Raw genomic sequence first — 24,359 nt, 5'->3', positions numbered from 1 at the left:
GGACTTGGTATTTTACCAAATAGGGCTAACTTCTGTATACCAACTCTACCTTGTCACAACACAACTGATTGGCTGAAACGGATTTAGAAGGAAATAAATTCTACAAAGTAACTTAACAAGGCACACCTGTTAATTGAAATGCATTCCAGATGACTACCTCATGAAGCTGGTTGAGAGAATGCCAAGTGTGCAAAGCTGTCATCAAGGCAAAGGGTGGCTACTTTGCAGAATCTTAAATATAAATTATATTTTGATTTGTTTCACACTTTTTTGGTTACTACATGATTCCATGTGTTATTTCATAGTTTTGATGTCTTCACTATTATTATTATTATTTTTTCAAATTTCAAAAAAATAAAAAACAGAAATACCTTATTTACATAAGTATTCAGACCATTTGCTATGAGACTTGAAATTGACCTCCGGTGCATCCTGTTTCCATTGATCATCCTTGAGATGTTTTACAACTTGATTGGAGTCCACCTGTGGTACATTCAATTGGCTCTATGCATTATACCACCTCCAATGTACTAATTTACTTCCGACCGGGTTGATGACTTACGGAGCGAGTTCTGCTATTGTTTTTATCATTAGCTTACTAGCTATCGTCGATGCATTTCTGACAAATAGTTCGCAATGACTACGTTTAAATTACAGCTCCGCGAAGGAGGTGCTAATGAACATTGTTCAGTGCCTCTGTGTTCAGTTCCTTCCAAATGTAATGGTATTGTGAGCATCCATCGTTTCCCGGTCGATGTAGAGCTCAGAAAAAAAGTGGTTGGTGGCAGTACGTCGTGACAAATTTGCTGTCACCAAACACACAAAGGTGTGTAGTACACATTTCGGCGAAAGTGACTTTGTTGAGGGAAAAATTGGGGGGACGACAATACCTAAAAATATGTGTTGTTCTTACTGTCTTCACGTGGAACTGGCACATTCAAAGGAGACCTGGTGTTTGGGAAAGAAGACTGAAACCTCCTGCTCCGACTGAGGGGGATGAATAACAAGGTGCGCTGCCTATGGACTGTGCCGTCTCTGATCCGGTCCAGAGCATGGGCCAAGCCAGTGTAAATGTACATGTGTTTATTTGCTAGCAGCAAAATAATAATATGTTTATCTACGACATGTATCAATCATTTGTGTTGTAGTGAATACCAGTTTGTGCGGAGCTTGTATTGGCTTTAATTAGGCAATGAGTAACGGGTGCGGGAAAGAAATCAAGTAAACACAGAATAGAAGGGCCACCAGATGATTGCACAGAGCACTTCCTGCAACACAGGAGCAGTGGCTTTGGACCACTATCACTGGTACGGAGTGCTTTAACACCATCTGTGAAGATAAGTGTGATGAAAGACTGAAGTGAGAAACAAGAATGAATAGAGTCGGTCCAAGAATTGAACCCTGTGGCGCCCCCATAGAGACTGCCAGAGGTCCGGACAGCAGACCCTCCGATTTGACACACTGAACTCTATCAGAGAAGTAGTTGGTGAACCAGGCGAGGCAATCATTTGAGAAACCAAGGCTGTCGAGTCTGCCGATGAGGATGTGGTGATTGACAGAGTCGAAAGCCTTGGCCAGATGAATGAATACGGCTGCACAGTAATGTTTCTTATCGATGGCGGTTAAGATATCGTTTAGGACCTTGAGCGTGGCTGAGGTGCACCCATGACCAGCTCTGAAACCAGATTGCATAGCAGAGAAGGTATGGTGAGATTCGAAATGGTCGGTAATCTGTTTGTTGACTTGGCTTTCGAAGACCTTAGAGAGGCAGGGTAGGATAGATATAGGTCTGTAGCAGTTTGGGGTCAAGAGTGACACCCCCTTTGAAGAGGGGGATGACCGCAACTGCTTTCCAATCTTTGGGTATCTCAGACGACTTGAAAGAGAGGTTGAACAGGCTAGTAATAGGGGTGGCAACAATTTCGGCAGATCATTTTAGAAAGAAAGGGTCCAGATTGTCTAGCCCGGCTGATTTGTAGGGGACCAGATTTTGCAGCTCTTTCAGAACATCAGCTAACTGGATTTGGGAGAAGAAGAAATGGGGAAGGCTTGGGCGAATTGCTGTGGGGGGGTGCAGTGCTGTTGACCAGGGTAGGAGTAGCCAGGTGGAAAGCATGGCCAGCCGTAGAAAAATGCTTATTGAAATTCTCAATTATAGTGGATTTATCAGTGGTGACAGTGTTTCCTATCTTCAGTGCAGTGGGCAGCTGGGAGGAGGTGTTCTTATTCTCCATGGACTTTACAGTGTCCCAGAACTTTTGAGTTAGTGTTGCAGGAAGCAAATTTCTGCTTGAAAAAGCTAGCCTTGGCTTTTCTAACTGCCTATGTACAATGGTTTTTAGCTTCCCTGAACAGCTGCATATCACGGGGGCTGTTTGATGCAAATGCAGAACGCCATAGGATGTTTTTGTGTTGGTTAAGGGCAGTCAGGTCTGGGGAGAACCAAGGGCTATATCTGTTCCTGGTTCTACATTTCTTGAATGGGGCATGCTTATTTAAGATGGTTAGGAAGGCATTTTTTTTTAAATACCCAGGCATCCTCTACTGACGGGATGAAATCAATATCCTTCCAGGATACCCCGGCCAGGTCGATTAGAAAGGCCTGCTCGCTGAAGTGTTTCAGGGAGCGTTTGACAGTGATGAGTGGAGGTCGTTTGACCGCTGACCCATTACGGATGCAGGCAATGAGGCAGTGACCACTGAGATCTTGGTTGAAGACAGCAGAGGTGTATTTAGAGGGCAAGTTGGTTAGGATGATATCTATGAGGGTGCCCGTGTTTAAGGCTTTGGGGAGGTACCTGGTAGGTTCATTGATAATTTGTGTGAGATTGAGGGCATCAAGCTTAGATTGTAGGATGGCTGGGGTGTTAAGCATGTTCCAGTTTAGGTCGCCTAGCAGCACGAGCTCTGAAGATAGATGGGGGGGCAATCAGTTCACATATGGTGTCCAGAGCACAGTTGGGGGCAGAGGGTGGTCTATAGCAGGCGGCAACGGTGAGAGACTTGTTTTTAGAGAGGTGGATTTTTAAAAGTAGAAGCTCAAATTGTTTGGGTACAGACCTGGATAGTAGGACAGAACTCTGCAGGCTATCTTTGCAGTAGATTGCAACACCGCCCCCTTTGGCAGTTCTATCTTGTCTGAAAATGTTGTAGTTTGGGATGAAAATTTCAGAATTTTTGGTGGTCTTCCTATGCCAGGATTCAGACACAGCTAGAACATCCGGGTTGGCAGAGTGTGCTAATGCAGTGAATAAAACAAACTTAGGGAGGAGGCTTCTAATGTTAACATGCATGAAACCAAGGCTATTACGGTTACAGAAGTCATCAAAAGAAGAAGTCAACTAAATCAATGATGGCACCAGTTAGTTGGCCTTGGTCAGATTAAGAATATAAATCATTAGTAAATTTCAATAACGCGGTAGGTGGTAGAATGGTTGGGTCTAAAGCCAGATTATTTCAAAGGTAATTTGTGTATTTTCAGAACTGCTGTGGATTTTTGTTTTAATTTTTTGTAAGACTATCCATATAGGAGGCTTTTCTAGCTTTAGTTTTACCAGTGTTTCATAATTTTCTATAGGACTCCAAATCAGTTGGATCTTTGGTGACCATTTTTTCTACTGTACTTTGCCCAGGCTTTATACCCCTTTCTCTGAACAACTGTATTAAGTTAGAGCTAACCCAGGGAAGGTGAAGGCCCTTAATAACCTGTTGTGACTAGGGGGCAGTATTTTCATTTTTTGAAGAAAAAAAAACCGTTCCCTTAGTAAACGGGATATTTTGTCAGGACAAGATGCTAGAATATGCATATAATTGACAGCTTAGGATAGAAAACACTCTAACGTTTCCAAAACTGTAAAAATATTGTCTGTGAGTGTAACAGAACTGATGTTGCAGGCGAAAGCCTGAGAAAAATCCAATCCGGAAGTGCCCCATGTTTTGAAAGCGCTGCGTTCCAATGAGTCCCTATTGATCAGTGAATGGGCTATAAACCAGATTACTCTTTCTCCGTATTCCCGAAGGTGTCTACAGCATTGTGACGTAGTTTTACGCATTTATGTTGAAGAATACCCGTAAGCGGCTACATTGCGCAAGTGGTCACCTGATGCTGCCAGAGAGATTCTCGCGTAAAATACTGAGGTAGCCATTACTCCAATCTGTCCTACTGAAAAACGAATTGTCCCGATGGATATATTATCTAATAGATATTTGAAAAACACCTTGAGGATTGATTATAAACAACGTTTGCCATGTTTCTGTCGATATTATGGAGCTAATTTGGAATATTCTTCGCCGTTTTCGTGACTGCAATTTCCGGGCGATTTCTCAGCCAAACGTGAAGAACAAACAGAGCTATTTCGCCTACAAAAATAATATTTTGGGAAAAAAGGAACATTTGCTATCTAACTGGGAGTAAGTAAGGAAATAAAAAACAACAGTAAAAATACAGTGAATAATAACAGTAGCGAGGCTATATACAGAAGCGAGGCTATATACAGTAGCAAGGCTATATACAGTAGCAAGGCTATATACAGGCACCGGTTAGTCGGGCCTAACTTTCACTGTTCTCCAAAGTTGCATGTTTATCACACACCTTTTGTGAATTCAGTGAGAAAGTAATCCCATGGATTTTGGGCTGTTGTGATTAGTTAGAATCTTTGCCAGTTTAAGGATATTAATGAATCAATTAAATAAATCAATATGTCTTAAATTAATCAATTTGGGTGGTGCTTTTGTTATTTTAATTTTCCACGCGAGGACACTCAGGTCCAAGCCACTGTAATTTTTGGTCCAGTTCTTATCCAATCCAAGGTCATTGTTCCCCCACCATCAGACTGATGCACCTTTGTCTTTTCTAAGTGGCTGCTGGTTGTCCGTCAGGGCACTAAGGAGTGTGGCTCATGTCACAACATTCATTTGCATAATTTCGTCTGGTGTTGGCGAAAGATCAAACCGCTGCATCCTGCCATAAGGGAGAGAAAGTGTTTGGAATTCAACAGAGACGTAATAAGACCCCCTTCCCACAAGAAACACTGGTTGACCAGCCAATCTTACCGTTTCCTTCTCCAAAACATTAGTACTCCAAACACTGCAACCAGCAAGATGGTTACTATCACACCACCTACACCTAGGATTTCCATTCAATGGGAACAAGAGAGAAACAAAACCATCAGGAGAAAGGACTCAGACTTACTTCCTGTTATACTCATTCTCTCCCTCCCTGTAATCTCTGTGTGGTAGCCTACTCACCCGCATATATGGCTGTAGCAGAACTCTTCCCAGTGCTTTCATCTGAGAGTGAGAGAGAAGGAGAGACTGCATAAGTCATTAAAAGTCTTGAGAGATCCATGAGTGTGGTAATAATGGTCAAAAGGGTGGCCTGGTGGTTAGAGTGTTGGACTAGTAACCGGAAGGTTGCAAGTTCAAACCCCAAAGCTGACAAGATACAAATCTGTCGTTCTGCCCCTGAACAGGCAGTTAACCCACTGTTCCTAGGCCGTCATTGAAAATAAGAATTTGTTCTTAACTGATTAAATAAAGGTAAAAAAAAAAAAAAAAAGAATGATGCCAGGAAATGGTTGTAGTAAGTGTATAGTTAGCATGGCCATGCCAGGGGAGATCAGTGGTAGTGAAGCCAGCTGGCAGAGGAACACAGGCAGATTTCTCTAAAGACTAGCATTGTCTAGCACAGCGGTTCCAAAGCTAGGGGTCGCGATCCTAAGTGGGGTCACCGGATATAAAAATGGGGTCGCGGGAAAATGTTCAATGTGTGGGGAGGCACCGGCAAAGAAGCTCACATCAATACCTTTGTCAGATATATATTTAACTAGGCAAGTCAGTTAAGAACAAATTCTTATTTACAATGACGGCCTAGGAAAATTGGGTTAACTGCTTTGTTCGGGGGCAGAACGACAGATTTTTACCATGTCAGCTCGGGGATTCGATCTTGCAACCTTTCGGTTACTGGCTCAACGCTCTAACCACTAGGCTACCTATATAATTTATGTGATTGCTAGCAATCAAGAGGAAACTGACTAAAAGATTCAAAAACTCAAAATCTCCAATAAGCATTAGCTGTGCGAGCAGAGGTGCCCATGCATTGACTTTTGTTCGCTATACATGTCGGACATAATATTCTGTCTCACGATTCCTGAGCATGAAACGGCACAGGGGATGTTCAAATCAAATATCTAATCAAATTGTATTCGTCACATACGCCGAATGTTCAGTGAAATGCTTACTTACGAGCCCCTAACCAACAGTGCAGTTTTATAAAATACAGATAAGAATAAGAGATAAAAGTAACAAGTAATTAAAGAGCAGCAGTGAAATAACAATAGTGAGTCTATATACAGAAGGGTACCGATACAGGGTCAATGTGCGGGGGCACCCGTTATAGAGTTATCAAAGTGACTATGCATAGATGACAACAGAGAGTAGCAGTGGTGTGGGGAGGGGGGGGGGGCACTGCAAATAATAGGTAGCCATTTGACTAGATGTTCAGGAGTCTTATGGCTTGGGAGTAGAAGCTTTTTAGAAGTCTCTTGGACCTAGACTTGGCACTCCGGTACAGCTTGCCATGCAGTAACAGAGAACAGTCTATGACTAGGGTGATTAGGGCCTTCCTCTGATACCACCTGATATAGAGGTCATGGAAGGCAAGAAGCTTTGCCCCAGTAATGTACTGGGCCGTTCGCACTACCCTCTGTAGTGCCTTGCGGTCGGAGGCGGAGCAGTTGCCGTAACAGGCAGTGATGCAACCAGTCAGGATGCTCTCGATGGTGCAGCTGTAGAACTTTGAGGACCTGAGGACCTATGCCAAATCTTTTCAGTCTCCTGAGGGGGAATAGGTTTTGTTGTGCCCTCTTCACGACTGTCTTGGTGTGCTTGGACCATGTTAGTTTTTTGGTGATGTGAACACCAAGGAACTTGAAGCTCTCAACCTGCTCCACTGCAGACCTGTCGATGAGAATGGGGGCGTGCTCGGCCCTCTTTTTCCTGTAGTCCACAATCATCTCCTTTGTCCTGATGACGTTGAGGGAGAGGTTGTTGTCCTGGCACCACACGGCCAGGTCTCTGACCTGCTCACTATAAGCTGTCTCGTCATTGTCGGTGATCAGGCTGTTGTGTCATCGTCAAATTCAATGATGGTGTTGGAGTCATGCCTGACCGTGCAGTCATGAGTGAACAAGGAGTACAGTAGGTGACTGAGCACACATCCCTGGGGGGCTCCTGTTGAGGATCAGCGTGGGGATGTGTTGTTACTTACCCTTACCACCTGGGGGTGGCCCATCAGGAAGTCCAGGATCCAGTTGCAGAGGGAGGTTTTTAGTCCCAGGGTCTTTAGCTTATTGATGAGCTTTTCGGGCACTATGGTGTTGAACGCTGAGCTGTAGTGAATGAATAGCATTCTCACATAGGTGTTCTTTTTGTCCAGATGGGAAAGGGCAGTGTGGAGTGCAATAGAGATTGCATCATCTGTGTATCTGTTGGGGCGGTATGCAAATTGGAGTGGGTCTAGGGTTTCTGGGATGATGGTGTTGATGTGAGCCATGACCAGCCTTTCAAGGCACTTCATGGCTACAGATGTGAGTGCTACGGGTCGGTAGTCATTTAGGCAGGTTACCTTAGTGTTCTTGGGCACAGGGACTATGGTGGTCTGCTTAAAACATGTTGGTATTACAGACTCAGACAGGGAGAGGTTGAAAATGTTAGTGAAGACAATTGCCAGTTGGTCAGCGCATGCTCGCAGTACACATCCTGGTAATCCATCTGGCCCTGCGGCCTTGTGAATGTTGACCTGTTTAAAGGTCTTACTCACATCGGCTGCGGAGAGCATGATCACACAGTCTTCCGGAACAGCTGGTGCTCTCATGCATGTTTCAGTGTTATTTTCCTCGAAGCGAGCATAGAAGTAGTATAGCTTGTCTGGTAGACTCGTGTCACTGGGAAGCTCTCGGCTGTTCTTCCCCGTGTAGTCTAATGATTTGCAAGCCCTGCCACATGACGAGTGTCAGAGCCGGTAAAGTACGATTCGATCTTAGTCCTGTATTGATGCTTTGCCTGTTTGATGGTTCGTCGGAGGGCATAGCAGGATTTCTTATAAGCTTCCGGATTAGAGTCCCGCTCCTTGAAAGCGTCAGCTCTAGCCTTTAGCTCAGTGCGGATGCTGCCTGTAATCCATGGCTTCTGGTTGGGGTATGTACGTACAGTCACTGTGGGGATGAAGTCATCAATGAAGCCAATAACTGGTTAAACTATCCACAATTCAATGGAATTGCTACCCTCTGCATGCACAATGCATTCTTCCATCACATGTACAGCTGATTCGCAAGATCTTGCACACTCATGAGATGCTATTGAGCCCACCCTACTACACTGTCTGAGCCAAGGACTACATACTTTCTGGTAAGTTTTGATTAAGGAAAAAGGAAACCGCACACTGCTCTTGACAGTATCACTGATATTTAATAAGCTTACGTATCGGCCTCATAGCCTTCGTCAAAGCTCTGACGAAGGCCCTGAGGCCGATACGTAAGCTTAGTATCACTGATATTTAATAAGCTTACGTATGGAAGGAGGTTTTCACTCAAAATCTCACGATACATGGCCCCATTCATTCTTTCCTTTACACAGATCAGTCATCCTGGTCCCTTTGCAGAAAAACAGCCCAAAGCATGATGTTTCCACCCCCATGCTTCACAGTAGGTATGGTGTTCTTTAGATGCAACTCAGCATTCTTTGTCCTCCAAACACGACGAGTTGAGTTTTTACCAAAAAGTTCTATTTTTGGTTTCATCTGACCATATGACATTCTCACAATCTTCTTCTGGATCATCCAAATGCTCTCTAGCAAACTTCAGTTGGGCCTGGACATGGGCTTAAGCAGGGGGACACGTCTGGCACTGCAGGATTTGAGTCCCTGGCTGCGTAGTGTGTTACTGATGGTAGGCTTTGTTACTTTGGTCCCAGCTCTCTGCAGGTCATTCACTAGGTCCCCCCGTGTGGTTCTGGGATGTTTGCTCACCGTTCTTGTGATCATTTTGACCCCAAGGGGTGAGATCTTGTGTGGAGCCCCAGATCGAGGGATATTATCAGTGATCTTCTATGTCTTCCATTTCCCAATAATTGCTCCCACAGTTGATTTCTTCAAACCAAGCTGCTTTACCTATTGCAGATTCAGTCTTCCCAGCCCGGTGCAGGTCTACAATTTTGTTTCTGGTGTCCTTTGACAGCTCTTTGGTCTTGGCCATAGTGGAGTTTGGAGTGTGACTGTTTGAGGTTGTGGACAGGTGTCTTTTATACTTATAACAAGTTCAAACAGGTGCCATTAATACAGGTAATGAGTGGAGGACAGAGGAGCCTCTTAAAGAAGAAGTTACAGGTCTGCGAGAGCCAGAAATCTTGCTTGTTTGTAGGTGACCAAATACTTATTTTCCACTATGATTTGCAAATAAATAAATAAAAAAATCATACAATGTGATTTTCTGGAGTGGGAAATGATGAAAATTAGAGGCCTCATCTTTTTAAGTGGGAGAACTTGTACAATTGGTGGCTGACTAAATACTTTTTTGCCCCACTGTACCTGATTTTTTTGTTAACTTATGTAAAGTAAATAGTAGCCGACAGCAAAGTGTGTTTAAATCATTTCTAACTTGTTAACAATTTCTGCTAGTTAGTTTTTGCTACCATGTGGGTTTTAGCTTACTTGAGTCTGCTAACTGAGGAGTGTTAATTCACCTGTTTCCATACATATTTCATTTTAAAACATTTATCTTACAAAAGAGTTGTTTAATCTAACTGCTTAACTATTTATCTGTACATGGAATTGTATTTGTTAAAAAAAAAAATATATATATATATTCTTCTAATCTTTTTATAGGAAAATGCCACGGGTACTATCTGATGTGTGGAGACATTTCACTGCAGCTAATGTAGAAGGAAAAGCTGTGTACATTTTCAAATACTGTGCCAAATCATATGTGAAGAATGCAACAAAGATACAGAATCATCTGGCCAAGTGCATAAAGTTCCCTGAGCGCTCACAACAAGCAATCTCTGACAAAAGTCCCTCTACTTCTAGTCGAGGTGAAAATGATGAATCAGACAGCTTATCGATAGCAACAGCTCATGGTCTTCCTGGAATCAGAAGTTTTTGTTGACTCAATGGAGGAACATACTCAGAGAAATGCTGATGAATGTCTTGCTCGAGCTGTGTATGCAACTGATTCACCTCTGATGCTTACAGGCAATGTGTATTGGAAGAGATTTCTGAATGTTCTTCGCCCAGCATACACCCCTCAAACCAGACATGCTTTATCTACTAATTTGCTGGATGCAGAGTTCAACAGAGTTCAAGTGAAGGTCAAGCAAATCATAGAGAAAGCAGACTGTATTGCAATCATCTCTGATGGGTGGTCAAATGTTCGTGGGCAAGGAATAATTAACTACATCATCTCCAACCCTCAACCAGTATTCTACACGAGCACAGACACAAGGAGACAACGGACACACCGGTCTCTACATTGCAGATGAGCTGAAGGCAGTCATCAATGGCCTTGGACCACAGAAGGTATTTGCACTGGTGACAGACAATGCTGCGAACATGAAGGCTGCTTGGTCTAAAGTGGAGGAGTCCTACCCTCACATCACACCCATTGGCTGTGCTGCTCATGCATTGAATCTGCTCCTCAAGGCACTGAAAACAATGGATTCACTCTATAAGAGAGCCAAGGAAATGGTTAGGTATGTGAAGGGTCATGAAGTTATAGCAGCAATCTACCTCATCAAGCAATACGAGAAGAATAAGAGCACCACATTGAAGCTGCCCAGGAGCACCTGTTGGGGTGGTGTTGTCATCATGTTTGACAGTCTCCTGGAGGGGAAGGAGTCTCTCCAAGAAATGGCCATATCACAGTCTGCCAATATGGACAGCCCCAGCAAGAGGATCTTCCTGGATGATGTATTTTGGGAGGGCGTGGTAAGCAGCCTGAAACTCCTGAAACCTATAGCAGTAGCCATTGCACGGATTGAGGGAGACAATGCCATCCTGTCTGATGTTCAGACTCTGCTTGCAGATGTAAGAGAAGAAATCCGTACTGCCCTGCCCACTTGACTGTTAGTCCAAGCAGAGGAAACTGCAGTTCTGAAATACATCAAAAAGCATGAAGACTTCTGCCTGAAGCCCATACACGCCGCAGCATGCATGTTGGGTCCCAAGTATGCTTGCAAGAGCATTCTGTCTGGTGCAGAGATCAACAAGGCCTATGTCATCACTACTGTGTCTTGCCACCTTGGCCTGGATGAGGGCAAGGTTCTTGGCAGTCTGGCGAAGTACACTTCCAAGCAAGGGCTTTGAGATGGATATGCAATATGGCAGTCGTGCCAACATATCTCATAAGCCACCTGGTCGAAGGGACTTTGTGGATCTGAGGCTCTTTCCCCGGTTGCCTCCATCATCTCCAAATCCCACCAACATCAGCCGCCTCAGAGCGCAACTGGTCCTTGTTTGGGAACACACACACCAAAGCACGCAACATGCTGACCAATACAAGGGTTGAAAATTTGGTGGCCATCCGGGAAAATGTTTGGCTTTTTGAACCTGACAACAACCCATCCTCAACAAGGTTGGAAAGTGACAGTGAAGATGAGGCCTCAGAGTCTGATGTTCAAGAGGTGGACATTGAGGAGGTCCAGGGAGAAGACATGGAAGCCTGAGAGGAAGACAACCAAAGCTTTAGTTTCTAGACTATCATTTTACAGATGTATGTTGAAAACATTTTTGGGAGATTGGGGATCATTCAATATTCCCTTTCTTTTGTTGTTCAGTAAAATCATCCCATGTGAAGAGTCAACTCATTTAATTAAAGTTCAATTCGTAACAGATACATTTGGGAGACTGAATGAACTGAACACAAGCATGCTGGGTGGGTAAATAAAAAAAACATTCTACAGATGACTGAATGAATCAGTGAATTCAGAGGAAAGACTTCTTATTGGAGAGAGTCTTTCAAAAACCAACCATGCACCTTTCCCTCGGCGGTGCATTTTTCTAAACAGAAAACAGCATCAGTAAGTGTCTCACATGAGTGATGACTGCTCACCTTCAACGCTTTGAAGTGCACTTTCGGACCTACTTCCCAATCCATTTGACTGTGATCCTGGATCAGTTGACATGCCGGTAAGTGAAATTGAACAGGTGATCGAGGTGTCATGTGACCGAAAGCATTCAGGGGTCACCATGGAGGAGTATTGGTTCCTGACTCAAGGGGAATAGCCTTCCGTCTTCCTCTGTGCGTTCAAAGCAAATGGGAACTCAGAAATCTCAGACTTATGACTTCAGTGCGTTTAAGACAACTGGAAACTCTGAAAAGAACGATCTCTGACTGGGAAAAATAGTTTTGAACGGTCATCCAACTCGGAATTCCAACTCTGGAACTCAAACCTCTTTCTAGAGCTCCGACTTTCCGATTACTGACGTCATTATTTGACCGGGTACTTTTCCGAGTTCTCAGTTGTCTTGAACGCACCATAAAGCTCATGCCACCCTTCGCCAGCTCATATCTGTGTGAAGCTGGATTCCGTGCTCTCGTCTGCATTAAAACCAAATACAGATCGAGGTTGGATGTGACAGCAGAGAGGAGGTGCACACTGTCGACCACGCCCCTGATTTTGAGAAGCTCCGACACTACATGCATCTAGCACACCCATCTCATTAGTGTTGTTGAGAAAAGATAAATTGTCAGAATAATTTGCAATTGACTGTCATAGCCCGAAATAAAAAAGTAACATTGGCTGTTAATTACATTTGAATAACATTTGTTTTACATGGTTGGGGCAATCAGAATTTTCAGATATCAAAATGGGGTCGTGGGCCAAAGAGTTTTGGGAACCCCTGGTCTAGCATGAACAACAAAGAACAGTACACTAGAATGGACCATTACCCAACATATATTTTTCTTGCATTTATTTAAGGATCTATCTGTACTATTTAGTAGAGTGATACACTATGGGACAAGTCTCCTCACCGCCACCTGGATCCTCACTGGGGGTTGGGGTTCTGTTGGGGACACAGTAACTCTCTGATGGAGAAACAGTCTTCGTGGAGACAGAGGTCACCGCACTGGACTTATCCACTGGCACTGATGTGATGTCACTGATGATGGTAGTTGTCACTGTAACCGTTGTAATGACCTCTTGGGTCTCTGTGACCGAATCTAGGATTAGAGGGAAAAGGTCAGAGTAACAGTTTTAACTGACCTGTCCAACTATACCTCATAGAAGCAAGGCAGCAATTGATGAAAATTGGGAGGGACATACGCAGTGTTTGAGATAAAAGTGAACTGAGAGTGGTTGGTCTTGGGCTAACTCTCTCTGTGGGCACTGAGAGGTGCGTTGTAGGAAATTGAGTTGTCTTGTGGGTTGTTGAAGCTGTTGGTGGAGAGAGGATGAAAGAGGTCTGTCACAGGAAATCAATACAACCAGGACAGGGACTTAAAGTGCCTTCAGAGAGTATTCACACCCCTTGAATTCTTCCACATTGTGTTGTGTTACAGCCTGAATTTAACATTGATTGAATTGAGCTTTTGTGTCAATGACCTACACACCATACCCCATAATATCAAAGTGGAATTATGTTTTTAGAAATGTTTACAAGTTAATTTAAAACGAAAAGCTAAAATGTCTTGAACGTTGCTTAACAAGTCACATAAGTTGCATGGACTCACCCTGTGTGCAATAATAGTGTTTAGCTAATATATCAAATCAAATAATATATTAATATCAAATCATTTCTGGGTAACAATTAAGTAACTTACTGAGAATTGGTTAAAAAGAAACCAAAATAACAATTTTGCTAGGACTGTCTTGGAGTGGTCTGAGTCAGGAGGGGGAAACAGAAAATTAGCTGTTATTAGCAGAGGTTTAGAACTGTCTTTCTAATTGGTCTATTAATTAATTTACCGCATGGTGATGTCACCAGGCAGGCCAAAACGCCATCCCTCCAAAACAGGCTGAAATTTCAGACAGGATTTTCAAACAGCTCCTACACTAAAAGGGTATGGAAATATAGAGTAGCAGTCTAAAGTTTGAACACACCTACTCATTCAAGGGTTTTTCTTTCTTTTTGACTATTTTCTACGTTGTAGAATAATAGTGAAGACAAACTTTTAAATAATAAATATGGAATCATGTAGTAACCAAAAAAGTGTTAAACAAATCAAAATATGTTTTATATTTGAGATTCTTCAAAGTTGTCACCTTTTGTCTTGATGACAGCTTTGCACACTCTTGGCATTTTCTCAACCAGCTTCAGGAGGTGCGCCTTGTTAAAAGTTAATTTGTGGAATTTCTTTCCTCCTTAATGCATTTGAGACAATCAGTTGTGTTGTGAGAAGGTAGGGTTGGTATACAAAAGAGAGCCCTAGTTGGTAAAAGACCAAGTCCATATTATGGCAAGAACAGCTCAAATAAGCAAAGAGAAATGACAGTCCACCGTTACTTTAAGACATGAAGGTCAGTCAACGCGGAAAATGTCAAGAACTTTGAAAGTTTCTTCAAGTGCAGTTGCAAAAACCATCAAGTGCTATGATGAAACTGGCTCTCATGAAGACTGCCACAGGAAATGAAGACCCAGAGTTACATCTGTTGCAAGTCCAATAGAGCCCAAATAAATGCTTCAGAGTTCAAGTAACGGACACATCTCAACATCAACTGTTCAGAGGAGACTGCGTGAATCAGGCCTTCATGGTCGAATTGCTGCAAAGAAACCATTACTAAAGGACACCAATAATAATTAGAGACTTGCGTGGGCCAAGAAACACGAGCAATGGGCATTAGACCGGTGGAAATCTGTCCTTCGGCCTGATGAGTCCAAATTTGAGATTTTTGGTTCCAACTGCCGTGTCTTTGTGAGACGCAGAGTAGGTGAACGGATGATCTCTGCATGTGTTTGTTCACCCCGTGAAGCATGGAGGAGGTGTGATGGTGTGGGTGTGCTTTGCTTGTGACACTGTCAGTGATTTATTTAGAATTCAAGGCACACTTAACCAGCATAGTGGGACTATCACATGTTTTTCAACAGGACAATGACCCAAAATACACCCCCGGCTGTGTAAGAGCTATTTGACCAAGAAGGAGAATGGTGTAGTGCTGATTCAGATGACCTGGCACCCACAATCACCTGACCTCAACCCAATTGCAATGTTTTGGGATGAGTTGGACGGCAGAGTGAAGGAAAAGCAGCCAGCAAGTGCTCAGCATATGTGGGAACTCCTGCAAGACTACATTCCAGGTAAAGCTGGTTGAGAGAATGCAAAGAGTGTGCAAAGCTGTCATCAAAGCAAAGGGTGGCTACTTTGAAGAATATAAAATCTAAAACCCTTCTTTGGTTACTACATGATTCCATGTGTTATTTCATAGTTTGATGTCTTCACTATTATTCTACAATGAAGTAAAAAATAAAGAAAAACCCTTGAATGACTGTTGACAATTAAATCCATTGTAATTCCACTTTGTAACAGAACAAAATGTGGGAAAAGTCGAAGGGTGCGAATACTTTCTGAAGGCACCGTAGGTCCCAGCCCAAGTCAAACAAACACCTGCACACAGTGTGGGGTTGGACACAGAAACCGCTCAAATCAAAGAGAATCACATCGTGTACTCAGACGGTTGATAAACAGTCTGATCAATGTCAGTGGACCCTTTCCCTTAGGTCAGCGTTTCCCAAACCAAGGGGGTGCACATTTTGGTTTTTCCCTAGCACTACACAGCTGATTCAAATAATCAACTAATCCTCACGTGTTGAATCAGCTGTGTAGTGTTAGGGCAAAAACCAAAACGTGCAACCCTTGGACTCCTGAGGACCAAATTTGGGAAACGCTGCCTTAGGTCCATTGGCAATGTACATACAATGTATCTTTCCATATACTGTATCACACAGATCATGTACCCAAAAGGTTAGGAGAAAGTGAAAGTAGTGGTGCTGAATCACAAGAAGTGGAAAGGAGAGAGGATATATTGACGGCAGTCAGTTATTTTTAGTCTGGTATTACAAGAAATATACACCCACTCCCCTATGGTACTTTCCATTTGCTTTCCATAGTACTTTCAAACTTGTACTTCTTTATTTTTTTTAACTGTCTTATGTTCAAACCATACAGTAACATTATGAAAATGTTGTGCAGCTGACCGATTGGCTCATTTCCCAGATATCAGAGATAATGATTATCTCTCTCTCTACTGACAATTTAACCCAGTGTTTTACCCAAAAGGCTCAGACTTTTCTTTTTCCCCTGTATGGGGAAGTGTCTCACTGGGCCATGGCTCCGGTGGACGTGCTCTGACTTGGAGCCAAGGCAAGGCTATGGGTACTTTTCAGCTGTCATTTACATAAGTGGCTAACTGTGAACTTTAACACCTTCTCACAAAAGCAACAATCTTGAATGATGCCGAGTTTGTGGATTATGCTCGCCACAAGTCATTAGTGACGAACTCCTGATGAAAACACAATAATAGCACTAGAGCATTAACATAAAACACTGGTGAGACCCAGGTGTGGGAGTAAGTCTAGATGGAAAAGTGCCCACATCACCAACGAACTATCATGGTCCAAACATACCAAGACAGTCATGAAGAGGCCACGACAAAAACCTTTTGTCCCACAGGAGACTGAAAAGATTTGGCATGGGCCCCCAGATCCTCAAAAGGTTCTACAGCTGCACCATCGAGAGCATCCTGACCGGTTGCATCACCGCCTGGTATGGCGCTACAAAGGGTAGTGAGAATGGCCCAGTACGTCACTGGGGCCAAGCTTCCTGCCATCCAGGACCAATATAATAGGTGGTGTCAGAGGAAAGTCCATAAAATTGTCAGACTCCAGTCACCCAAGTTATAGACTGTTTTCTATGCTACCGCACGGCAAGCGGTACCGGGGTGCCAAGTCTAGGACCAAAAGTCTCCTCAACAGCTTCTACCCCCAAGCCATTAGACTGCTGAACAATTCATAAAAATCACCACCGGACAATTTACATTGACACCCCCCTGTACACTGCTGCTACTCGCTGTTTGTTACCTATGCATAGACAATTCGCCCCCACCTACATGTACAGATTATTCTTATTGTGTTACTTTTAATTATTACTTCTTTTTTTTGCCTACTTGGTAAATAATTTATTCTTCTTGAACTGTTTGTAAAGGGCTTGTAAGTAAGCATTTCACGGTAAAGTCTACACTTGTTGTATTCGGCGCATGTGGCAAATGAAGTTTGATTTGCTGGCTGCTGGCTTTAATCTCATTGATCTCCCCTGACATGAAACCCCCTACAACCATTTCCTGGATCAGGCTTTGGCATTTATTAACAACATTTCTAAATCTCTCTTTCTCTCTCTGGCAGAGACAGGCAGGCAGGCAGGCAGGCAGGCAGGCAGGCAGGCAGGCAATACTCACGTTCTATCGTAGTTGGAATGGATGGGTCAGCTGGAATAAGCATGTGAGAATCAGCCAGACAATACACACGTTTGTTCCAAATATCTAGTCTCATACCTGCTCTTTATATGTAAATGATATGCATTACAGATATAGTCTATAGTTGGAATACCTGATCTTATAGGTGTGGCTTGTCTGTCTCAATGTGTCATAGGAGCGTCTACTTACGTATGCATGTCAGTGTTGGGAGTGTCCACTGAAGAACCTGACCAATCCGTTTGCACTTGATGAGATTGGAGGTTCCCGCCTTCCTCACATAGCCATCCACACACTGGTAGCGCAGAGATTCGTTTTCTTGATAACTATCCCTCGTGTTCAGGGGCTTGGTGAGCTTCCAATGAGACAGGGGTGGGCACACGTCTGAGGGGTGATGAGAAGGTGACTAAGTAAATAAGGTGTGTTCCCATAATACTGGGGTGGAACCAAAGCCTCAGTGGTGCAGTCACAATTTGAACATTTTGGGGGACCAATTTTGTCTTGGGGGGGGGGGGAATGCATGGAGACTTATCTCCCTCACCAGCTTTAAACATCTGCTATCTGAGCAGCTAACCGATCGCTGCAGCTGTACATAGTCCATCGGTAAATAGCCCACCCAATTTACCTACCTCATCCCCATACTGTTTTTATTTATTTACTTTTCTGCTCTTTTGCACACCAGTATCTCTACCTGCAAATGACCATCTGATCATTTATCACTCCAGTGTTAATCTGCAAAATTGTAATTATTCACCTACCTCCTCATGCCTTTTGCACACAATGTGTATAGACTCTTTTTTTCTACTGTGTTATTGACTGGTTTATTGTTTACTCCATGTGTAACTCTGTGTTGTTGTCTGTTCACACTGCTATGCTTTATCTTGGCCAGGTCGCAGTTGTAAATGAGAACTTGTTCTCAACTAGCCTACCTGGTTAAATAAAGGTGAAATAAAATAAACAAATTCTGCATTTTAAAGCCCCATTGCATATGTTATCATATGATTCTGTTTAACAATTAAGTACCTACTGTAATAGTTGTCCACTCAAATTGTCCAAAATAAACTATTTTTCAATCAATAATTTTGCTAGGACTGTCTGGGAATGGTCTGAGTGGGGAGGGAAGGGCACCTAAGTAGTGCCACAATGTTAACCACAATGTGGCTCGATCCACCAGAGCGGAGGGACCTAATGGGAGGGATATGTAATCAGAAAATTAGCTGTTATTGGTCAACTAACATACCATCTGGTAATGTCACCAGGAAGCCTAAACTCCATCCATGTAACATTTGCTGATTAGAAGGTCCTGTGAAGATTTTGTGGATTATATTTTCAACTAGCAACTATTATCATTTCACATTATCACAAAAACAAAATCACTTTTACAGTGTTAGTTTCTTCAGTTGTAGCATAATATAATACATAATTTAAAAAAATACTAATTTTGACTACACTAGGCCTTTAACAATGTTTGCCATTACTCATGGGCTGCCTTCCAAACACTTAAAAGACACACCCTCGTCCACTTACTGTACCCTTGCCTTATGCCCTTCCACTTACTGTATCCTCACCTTATGCCCTTGTGGGAATCCCCGTTGCCATCTTGGAGGGCGGGTCCAAATAATTAGCCAAGCAAGGGAAGTTTGCAACGTAAGCCCCTCAGCCCTCGTTTTTAGTCGGCTTTGCGAGTGTCCAATTATGTTCACTCCAGGGCCTGAAACCCCCCATAATTCAATTCGCGACCATTGTACATCCGCTAAGAAAAGTCTGTGAAAACTTAAAAACAACATCAATGGAGAAATCGACATACAAGTGTAAGTAAAAACGAATGCAAAAAAGTTAGAAAGTGTGCTACTAATGCACATGACTGCACAAACACGTCTCGTAAAAGTAAATATGTTTTTGTTTGGTTATCTTTTGAGAAATACATTTTTTTCCCTCTTCAGAAGCTAGGCAGGCTAACGTAAGTTAACTAATTAATTTGCTAGCTATCGTACAGTAGGCATATATTAATAATTATTTAATACAAGTAGACATGCACTCAATTGACTGTTGTGCATATAAAGTACCTGGTGGCTGAAAACACAATCATCGCGGGATGAACGAGTGACAAATGTCCAGCCAATTAAAAATCATTCCTACCTCCCTCGCCCCTTGCCCTGTCAGTGTATACTCGTCAAACTTCATGATTCGTCATCAGAAGTGTCCACTTAATTTGAGGGCTGAGGGGATAGGGTGTGTCTGTAAGTGTTTGGGCCTCAGCCCAGGTCTCTCTGGAAGGTTAGTAGAAAACAGGGTCACACATGGTGTTTTTTGGTAGTCTTAAAAATCTTCATGGTATCAAAAGTATACACCTCACACACATATGGCTATTGATGCAAATTGAAGACACCTGTACCATGTCAGATATTGAGTTGAAATGGAGTCTGAGTTTACATCCCAATATTACACTTTAACTTTCTGTCCAAAAAGGATGCAGAAAAATGTAGCCATGCTTTTGTTACTTCTAGGTTAGACTACTGCAATGCTCTACTTTCCGGCTACCTGGATAAAGCACGAAATAAACTTCAGTTAGTGCTAAATACGGCTGCTAGAATCCTGACTAGAACCAAAAAATTTGATCATATTACTCCAGTGCTAGCCTCCCTATACTGGCTTCCTGTTAAGGCAAGGGCTGATTTCAAGGTTTTACTGCTAACCTACAAAGCATTATATGGGCTTCCTCCTACCTATCTTTATGATTTGGTCCTGCCGTACATACCTACACGTACGCTACGGTCACAAGACGCAGGCCCCCTAATTGTCCCTAGAATTTCTAAGCAAACAGCTGGAGGCAGGGCTTTCTCCTATAGAGCTCCATTTTTATGGAATGGTCTGCCTACCCATGTGAGAGACGCAGACTCGGTCTCAACCTTTAAGTCTTTACTGAAGACTCATCTCTTCAGTAGGTCATATGATTGAGTGTAGTCTGGCCCAGGAGTGTGAAGGCTCTGGAGCAACGAACCACCCTTGCTGTCTCTGCCTGGCCGGTTCCCCTCTCTCCACTGGGAATCTCTGCCCATAACCCTATTACAGGGGCTGAGTCACTGGCTTACTGGTGCTCTTTCATGCCGTCCCTAGGAGGGGTGCGTCACTTGAGTGGGTTGAGTCACTGACGTGATCTTCCTGTCTGGGTTGGCTCCCCCCCCTTGGGTTGTGCCGTGGCAGAGATCTTTGTGGGCTATACTCGGCCTTGCCTCAGGATGGTAAGTTGGTGGTTGAAGATATCCCTCTAGTGGTGTGGGGGCTGTGCTTTGGCAAAGTGGGTGGGGTTATATCCTTCCTGTTTGGCCCTGTCCGGGGGTATCATCGGATGGGGCCACAGTGTCTCCTGACCACTCCTGTCTCAGCCTCTAGTATTTATGCTGCAGTAGTTTATGTGTCGGGGGGCTATGGTCAGTTTGTTATATCTGGAGTACTTCTCCTGTCTTATCCGGTGTCCTGTGTGAATTTAAGTATGCTCTCTCTAATTCTCTCTTTCTCTCTGAGGACCTGAGCCCTAGGACCATGCCTCAGGACTACCTGGTATGATGATTCCTTGCTGTCCCCAGTCCACCTGGCCGTGCTGCTGCTCCAGTTTCAACTGTTCTGCCTGCGGCTATGGAATCCTGACCTGTTCACCGGATGTGCTACCTGTCCCAGACCTGCTGTTTTCAACTCTCTAGAGACAGCAGGAGTGGTAGAGATACTCTTAATGATCGGCTATGAAAAGCCAACTGACATTTACTCCTGAGGTGCTGACTTGCTGCGCCCTTGACAACTACTGTGATTATTAATTATTTGACCATGCTGGTCATTTATGAACATTTGAACATCTTGGCCATGTTCTGTTATAATCTCCACCCGGCACAGTCAGAAGAGGACTGACCACCCCTCATAGCTTGGTTCCTCTTTAGGTTTCTTCTTCCTTTCTATGGAGGTTTCCTAGCCACCGTGCTTCTACACCTGCATTGCTTGCTGTTTGGGGTTTTAGGCTGGGTTTCTGTACAGCACTTTGAGATATCAGCTGATGTACGAAGGGCTATATAAATACATTTGATTTGATTTGAATATACAACACAGAAGCTCAAAACATATAAACCCCTAGTTTGTTTTTTAGGTGTCCATGAAGACCACTACTCAAAGATGCTCTGTTGGTCAATATTTCCCTTCAGTGAATCCCTATCATCTTGTCAACAAGCATATATCTTATACCAATCTGTCTGTATAGGCTTTTATTCATAACAAGTCCAGGCATCAAATCTTCTGTTTCTGTAGCATGAAGCCTCTTGATGTACAAGTATACCCCCTAATCTGTCACAGGGCCTTACCCCGAATCCACTCCTTAATGCTGTGTGCCAAGCAGAGAGGAAATAGGTCCCATTTATAGTCTTCGGTAGAACTCCCAATCTCAGGCGGACACTTTAACCCCAAGGCCGCTGAGGTGGTTCCAGGTGTATTTACATTTAAAAAATCTCTCCAAAATGTATTTAAAAATAAATACATCTTTGTATCAATTTCTAAAACGTATATTTAAAAAAAAGTATTGCCAAAATGACATTCTTTGATTAAAGACAATAACGTTTTCATGATTTTATGAGTGTTTGAGTTTGGTCTCTGTCTGCTTAGACTGCTTTCAGGGTAAGGAAACATGGTTTCTTTCAGCATTTCCAAAACAGGGACTGGTGATTAGGCCTTCTTCCTCTGGGGACCATTTGGGAAAGAAATAATTGACCATCACTTTTTTTATTAAAAACATACATTTTTCTTTACATCTACAACCCTAACACATAGGCTATGGTTGGTTTAAGATAGTAATAACATGGACAATCAAGCTTTTTGATTCTCTATTTTAGGTCACCTGGTAGTGTCTGAAACAAATGTGTAAAAAGGATTTGATGAAACTGCAATAAATAACACACAAATACACTGAGTGTACAAAATATTATTGAGTTGCACCCCCTTTCGCCCTCAGAACAGTCTCAATTCGTTGGGGCATGGAATCTACAAGGTGTTGAAAGCGTTCCACAGGGAAGCTGGCCCATGCTGAATGCTTCCCACAGTTGTGTCAAGTCGGGTGGAAGTCCTTTGGGTGGAGGACCATTCTTGATACACAAGGGAAACTGTTGAGCGTGAAAAATACAGCACCTGGCACCTACTACCATACCCCGTTCAAAGGCACTTAAATATTTTGTCTTGACCATTCATCCTCTGAATGGCACAAAATACACAATCCATGTCTCAATTGACTCAAGGCTTAAAAATCATTCTTTAACCCATCTCCTCCCCTTCACCTACACTGATGGAAGTGGATATCAATAAGGGATCATAGCTTTCACCTGGTCAGTCTATGTCATGGTTCCATGTAGAACCCTTTCGCTAGAGGGAACCAAAAGGTGTTCTACCTGGAACCAAGAAGGGTTCTATAAATGGTTATCCTATGGGAACTGCCAAAGAACCCTTTTAGGTTCTAGATAACATATTTTAAGAGTGTTGTTCAATCTATTCAGATGGCAGCCACCAACCACAAGCACACACACACACACGTTTTTTATTTAAAGAAGAAAAAAATTATCTCCAATTTATTTTAAACTAGCATTTGGTTAAATGTTATTTCTAACGGTAAATGTGTGCTTATAGTATTGTTTTATTTGGTAAGTGTGGTATAAACCGCGTTTATAAACGCAACAGAATAAAAGTTGGTGTTATTTTGTAGCCGTAGCTAGTTGACTAGCTAGCAGCAAGCAAGGGATACGAACGTTGTCACTGAGCACGGCAAACGAACATAAAGAACGAACTAATCGAACGAACGACTGGATCGCTTATTTAGCTAGATAAATAGTTTTGCTGCTAGCAAACCTACTTATATGAGGATAAATATCGAACTAGCAACCAAAATATGAAAAAGTATGCATTCGTTTATTTTTTTTAAATTATACGTAAATAATATATATTATACCTGTAAATGTGTGATTTCTTTGGCAACTGTACTATAAGCGGAAGAAACAACGCCGTTCTGTAAAATACATTGGGAAAATAATTCGCAAAGGGACGACGTTTATCCCTTACTATACATAATTGTAACAGACAAAATGTACTGACCTGGACTGACAGTATTGAGTCGACACACTTTGACGATAAGAAGGAGGGAAAGGAGACGCAGCCGCATGACCCTGGAGCCTGCTATTCCAATGTTTAAATAAAGGACTCACTTTCAAGTCTCTTTGATGATGAACTAAGTCACAGGAAAATAATATGCCACTCCGAACGTTTGATATGGTCTGTGTTAACGCCGCAAACCTTTCATCCACGTTACATGTGTAGCTCCCACTTTGGCACTTTCACTTTCATTCTCAATCATTGACGGCTACTATTACAACCTGGACTCAGGGGTAGACGTAACATAGTAAATGTAAATCCTCAATATTAAAAATGAGTATGATATGTTACGTTTCCTATGGTATGTATTGATTTGTGGATTTCCATCCATTTTGTATAGCTAGGTCGCTAACGTTATCAGTTAAATAAAGGTTAAATAAAAATGATAATAAATTAAAAACCTAGAGGTTAGGAGTTGGGGTTAGCTAACATGCTAAGTAATGCCGAAGTAGCTAAAAAGTATTGAGTAGTTGCAAAGCTGATAATTAGATAAAATGCCAAAGTTGTCCATGATGGGATTTGAACACCTACCCTTTGAATGCTAGATATGGCTTGTGTTGGTTTGAATTCCAATATACAATCATTAATTCCAATTGTAAGACTATGTCATAGATTGTTATAACTAACCAACGATAGACCACAGAAACATCGAAGGGACAGCAGTGAAGGTGGAACGTTTTAAATTCAAGCCCCTAACCAGGAATGCAATTTTTAAAAATATGAATAAG

The 24,359-nt window shown here is 42.7% G+C and overlaps 1 protein-coding gene across 2 annotated transcripts; it reads right to left on the bottom strand.

The window, feature by feature from the left end:
- Positions 1-4,451: 4,451 nt before the first annotated feature.
- Positions 4,452-23,815, bottom strand: LOC109879990 (interleukin-15 receptor subunit alpha). 2 transcript variants are annotated; one of them, XM_020472206.2, is made up of 8 exons: positions 23,575-23,815; positions 17,650-17,841; positions 17,443-17,472; positions 13,318-13,428; positions 13,026-13,214; positions 5,248-5,289; positions 5,053-5,125; positions 4,452-4,960 (listed from the first exon to the last, which is right to left on the bottom strand). In XM_020472206.2, exons 1-8 carry the CDS (start codon positions 23,639-23,641, stop codon positions 4,897-4,899), a joined length of 768 nt encoding a protein of 255 aa, XP_020327795.1. In that variant the 5' UTR covers positions 23,642-23,815; the 3' UTR covers positions 4,452-4,896. The 2 variants fall into 2 exon arrangements, with proteins under 2 accessions (XP_020327795.1, XP_020327797.1); XM_020472208.2 differs by lacking the exon at positions 13,318-13,428.
- Positions 23,816-24,359: the final 544 nt, after the last annotated feature.

This window comes from Oncorhynchus kisutch, linkage group LG9 (genome assembly GCF_002021735.2).
Source record: "Oncorhynchus kisutch isolate 150728-3 linkage group LG9, Okis_V2, whole genome shotgun sequence".
Classification (NCBI taxonomy): domain Eukaryota; kingdom Metazoa; phylum Chordata; class Actinopteri; order Salmoniformes; family Salmonidae; genus Oncorhynchus; species Oncorhynchus kisutch.
The sequence above is the reverse complement of the archived record's forward strand: the minus strand, read 5'-3'. Positions and strand labels throughout refer to the sequence as shown.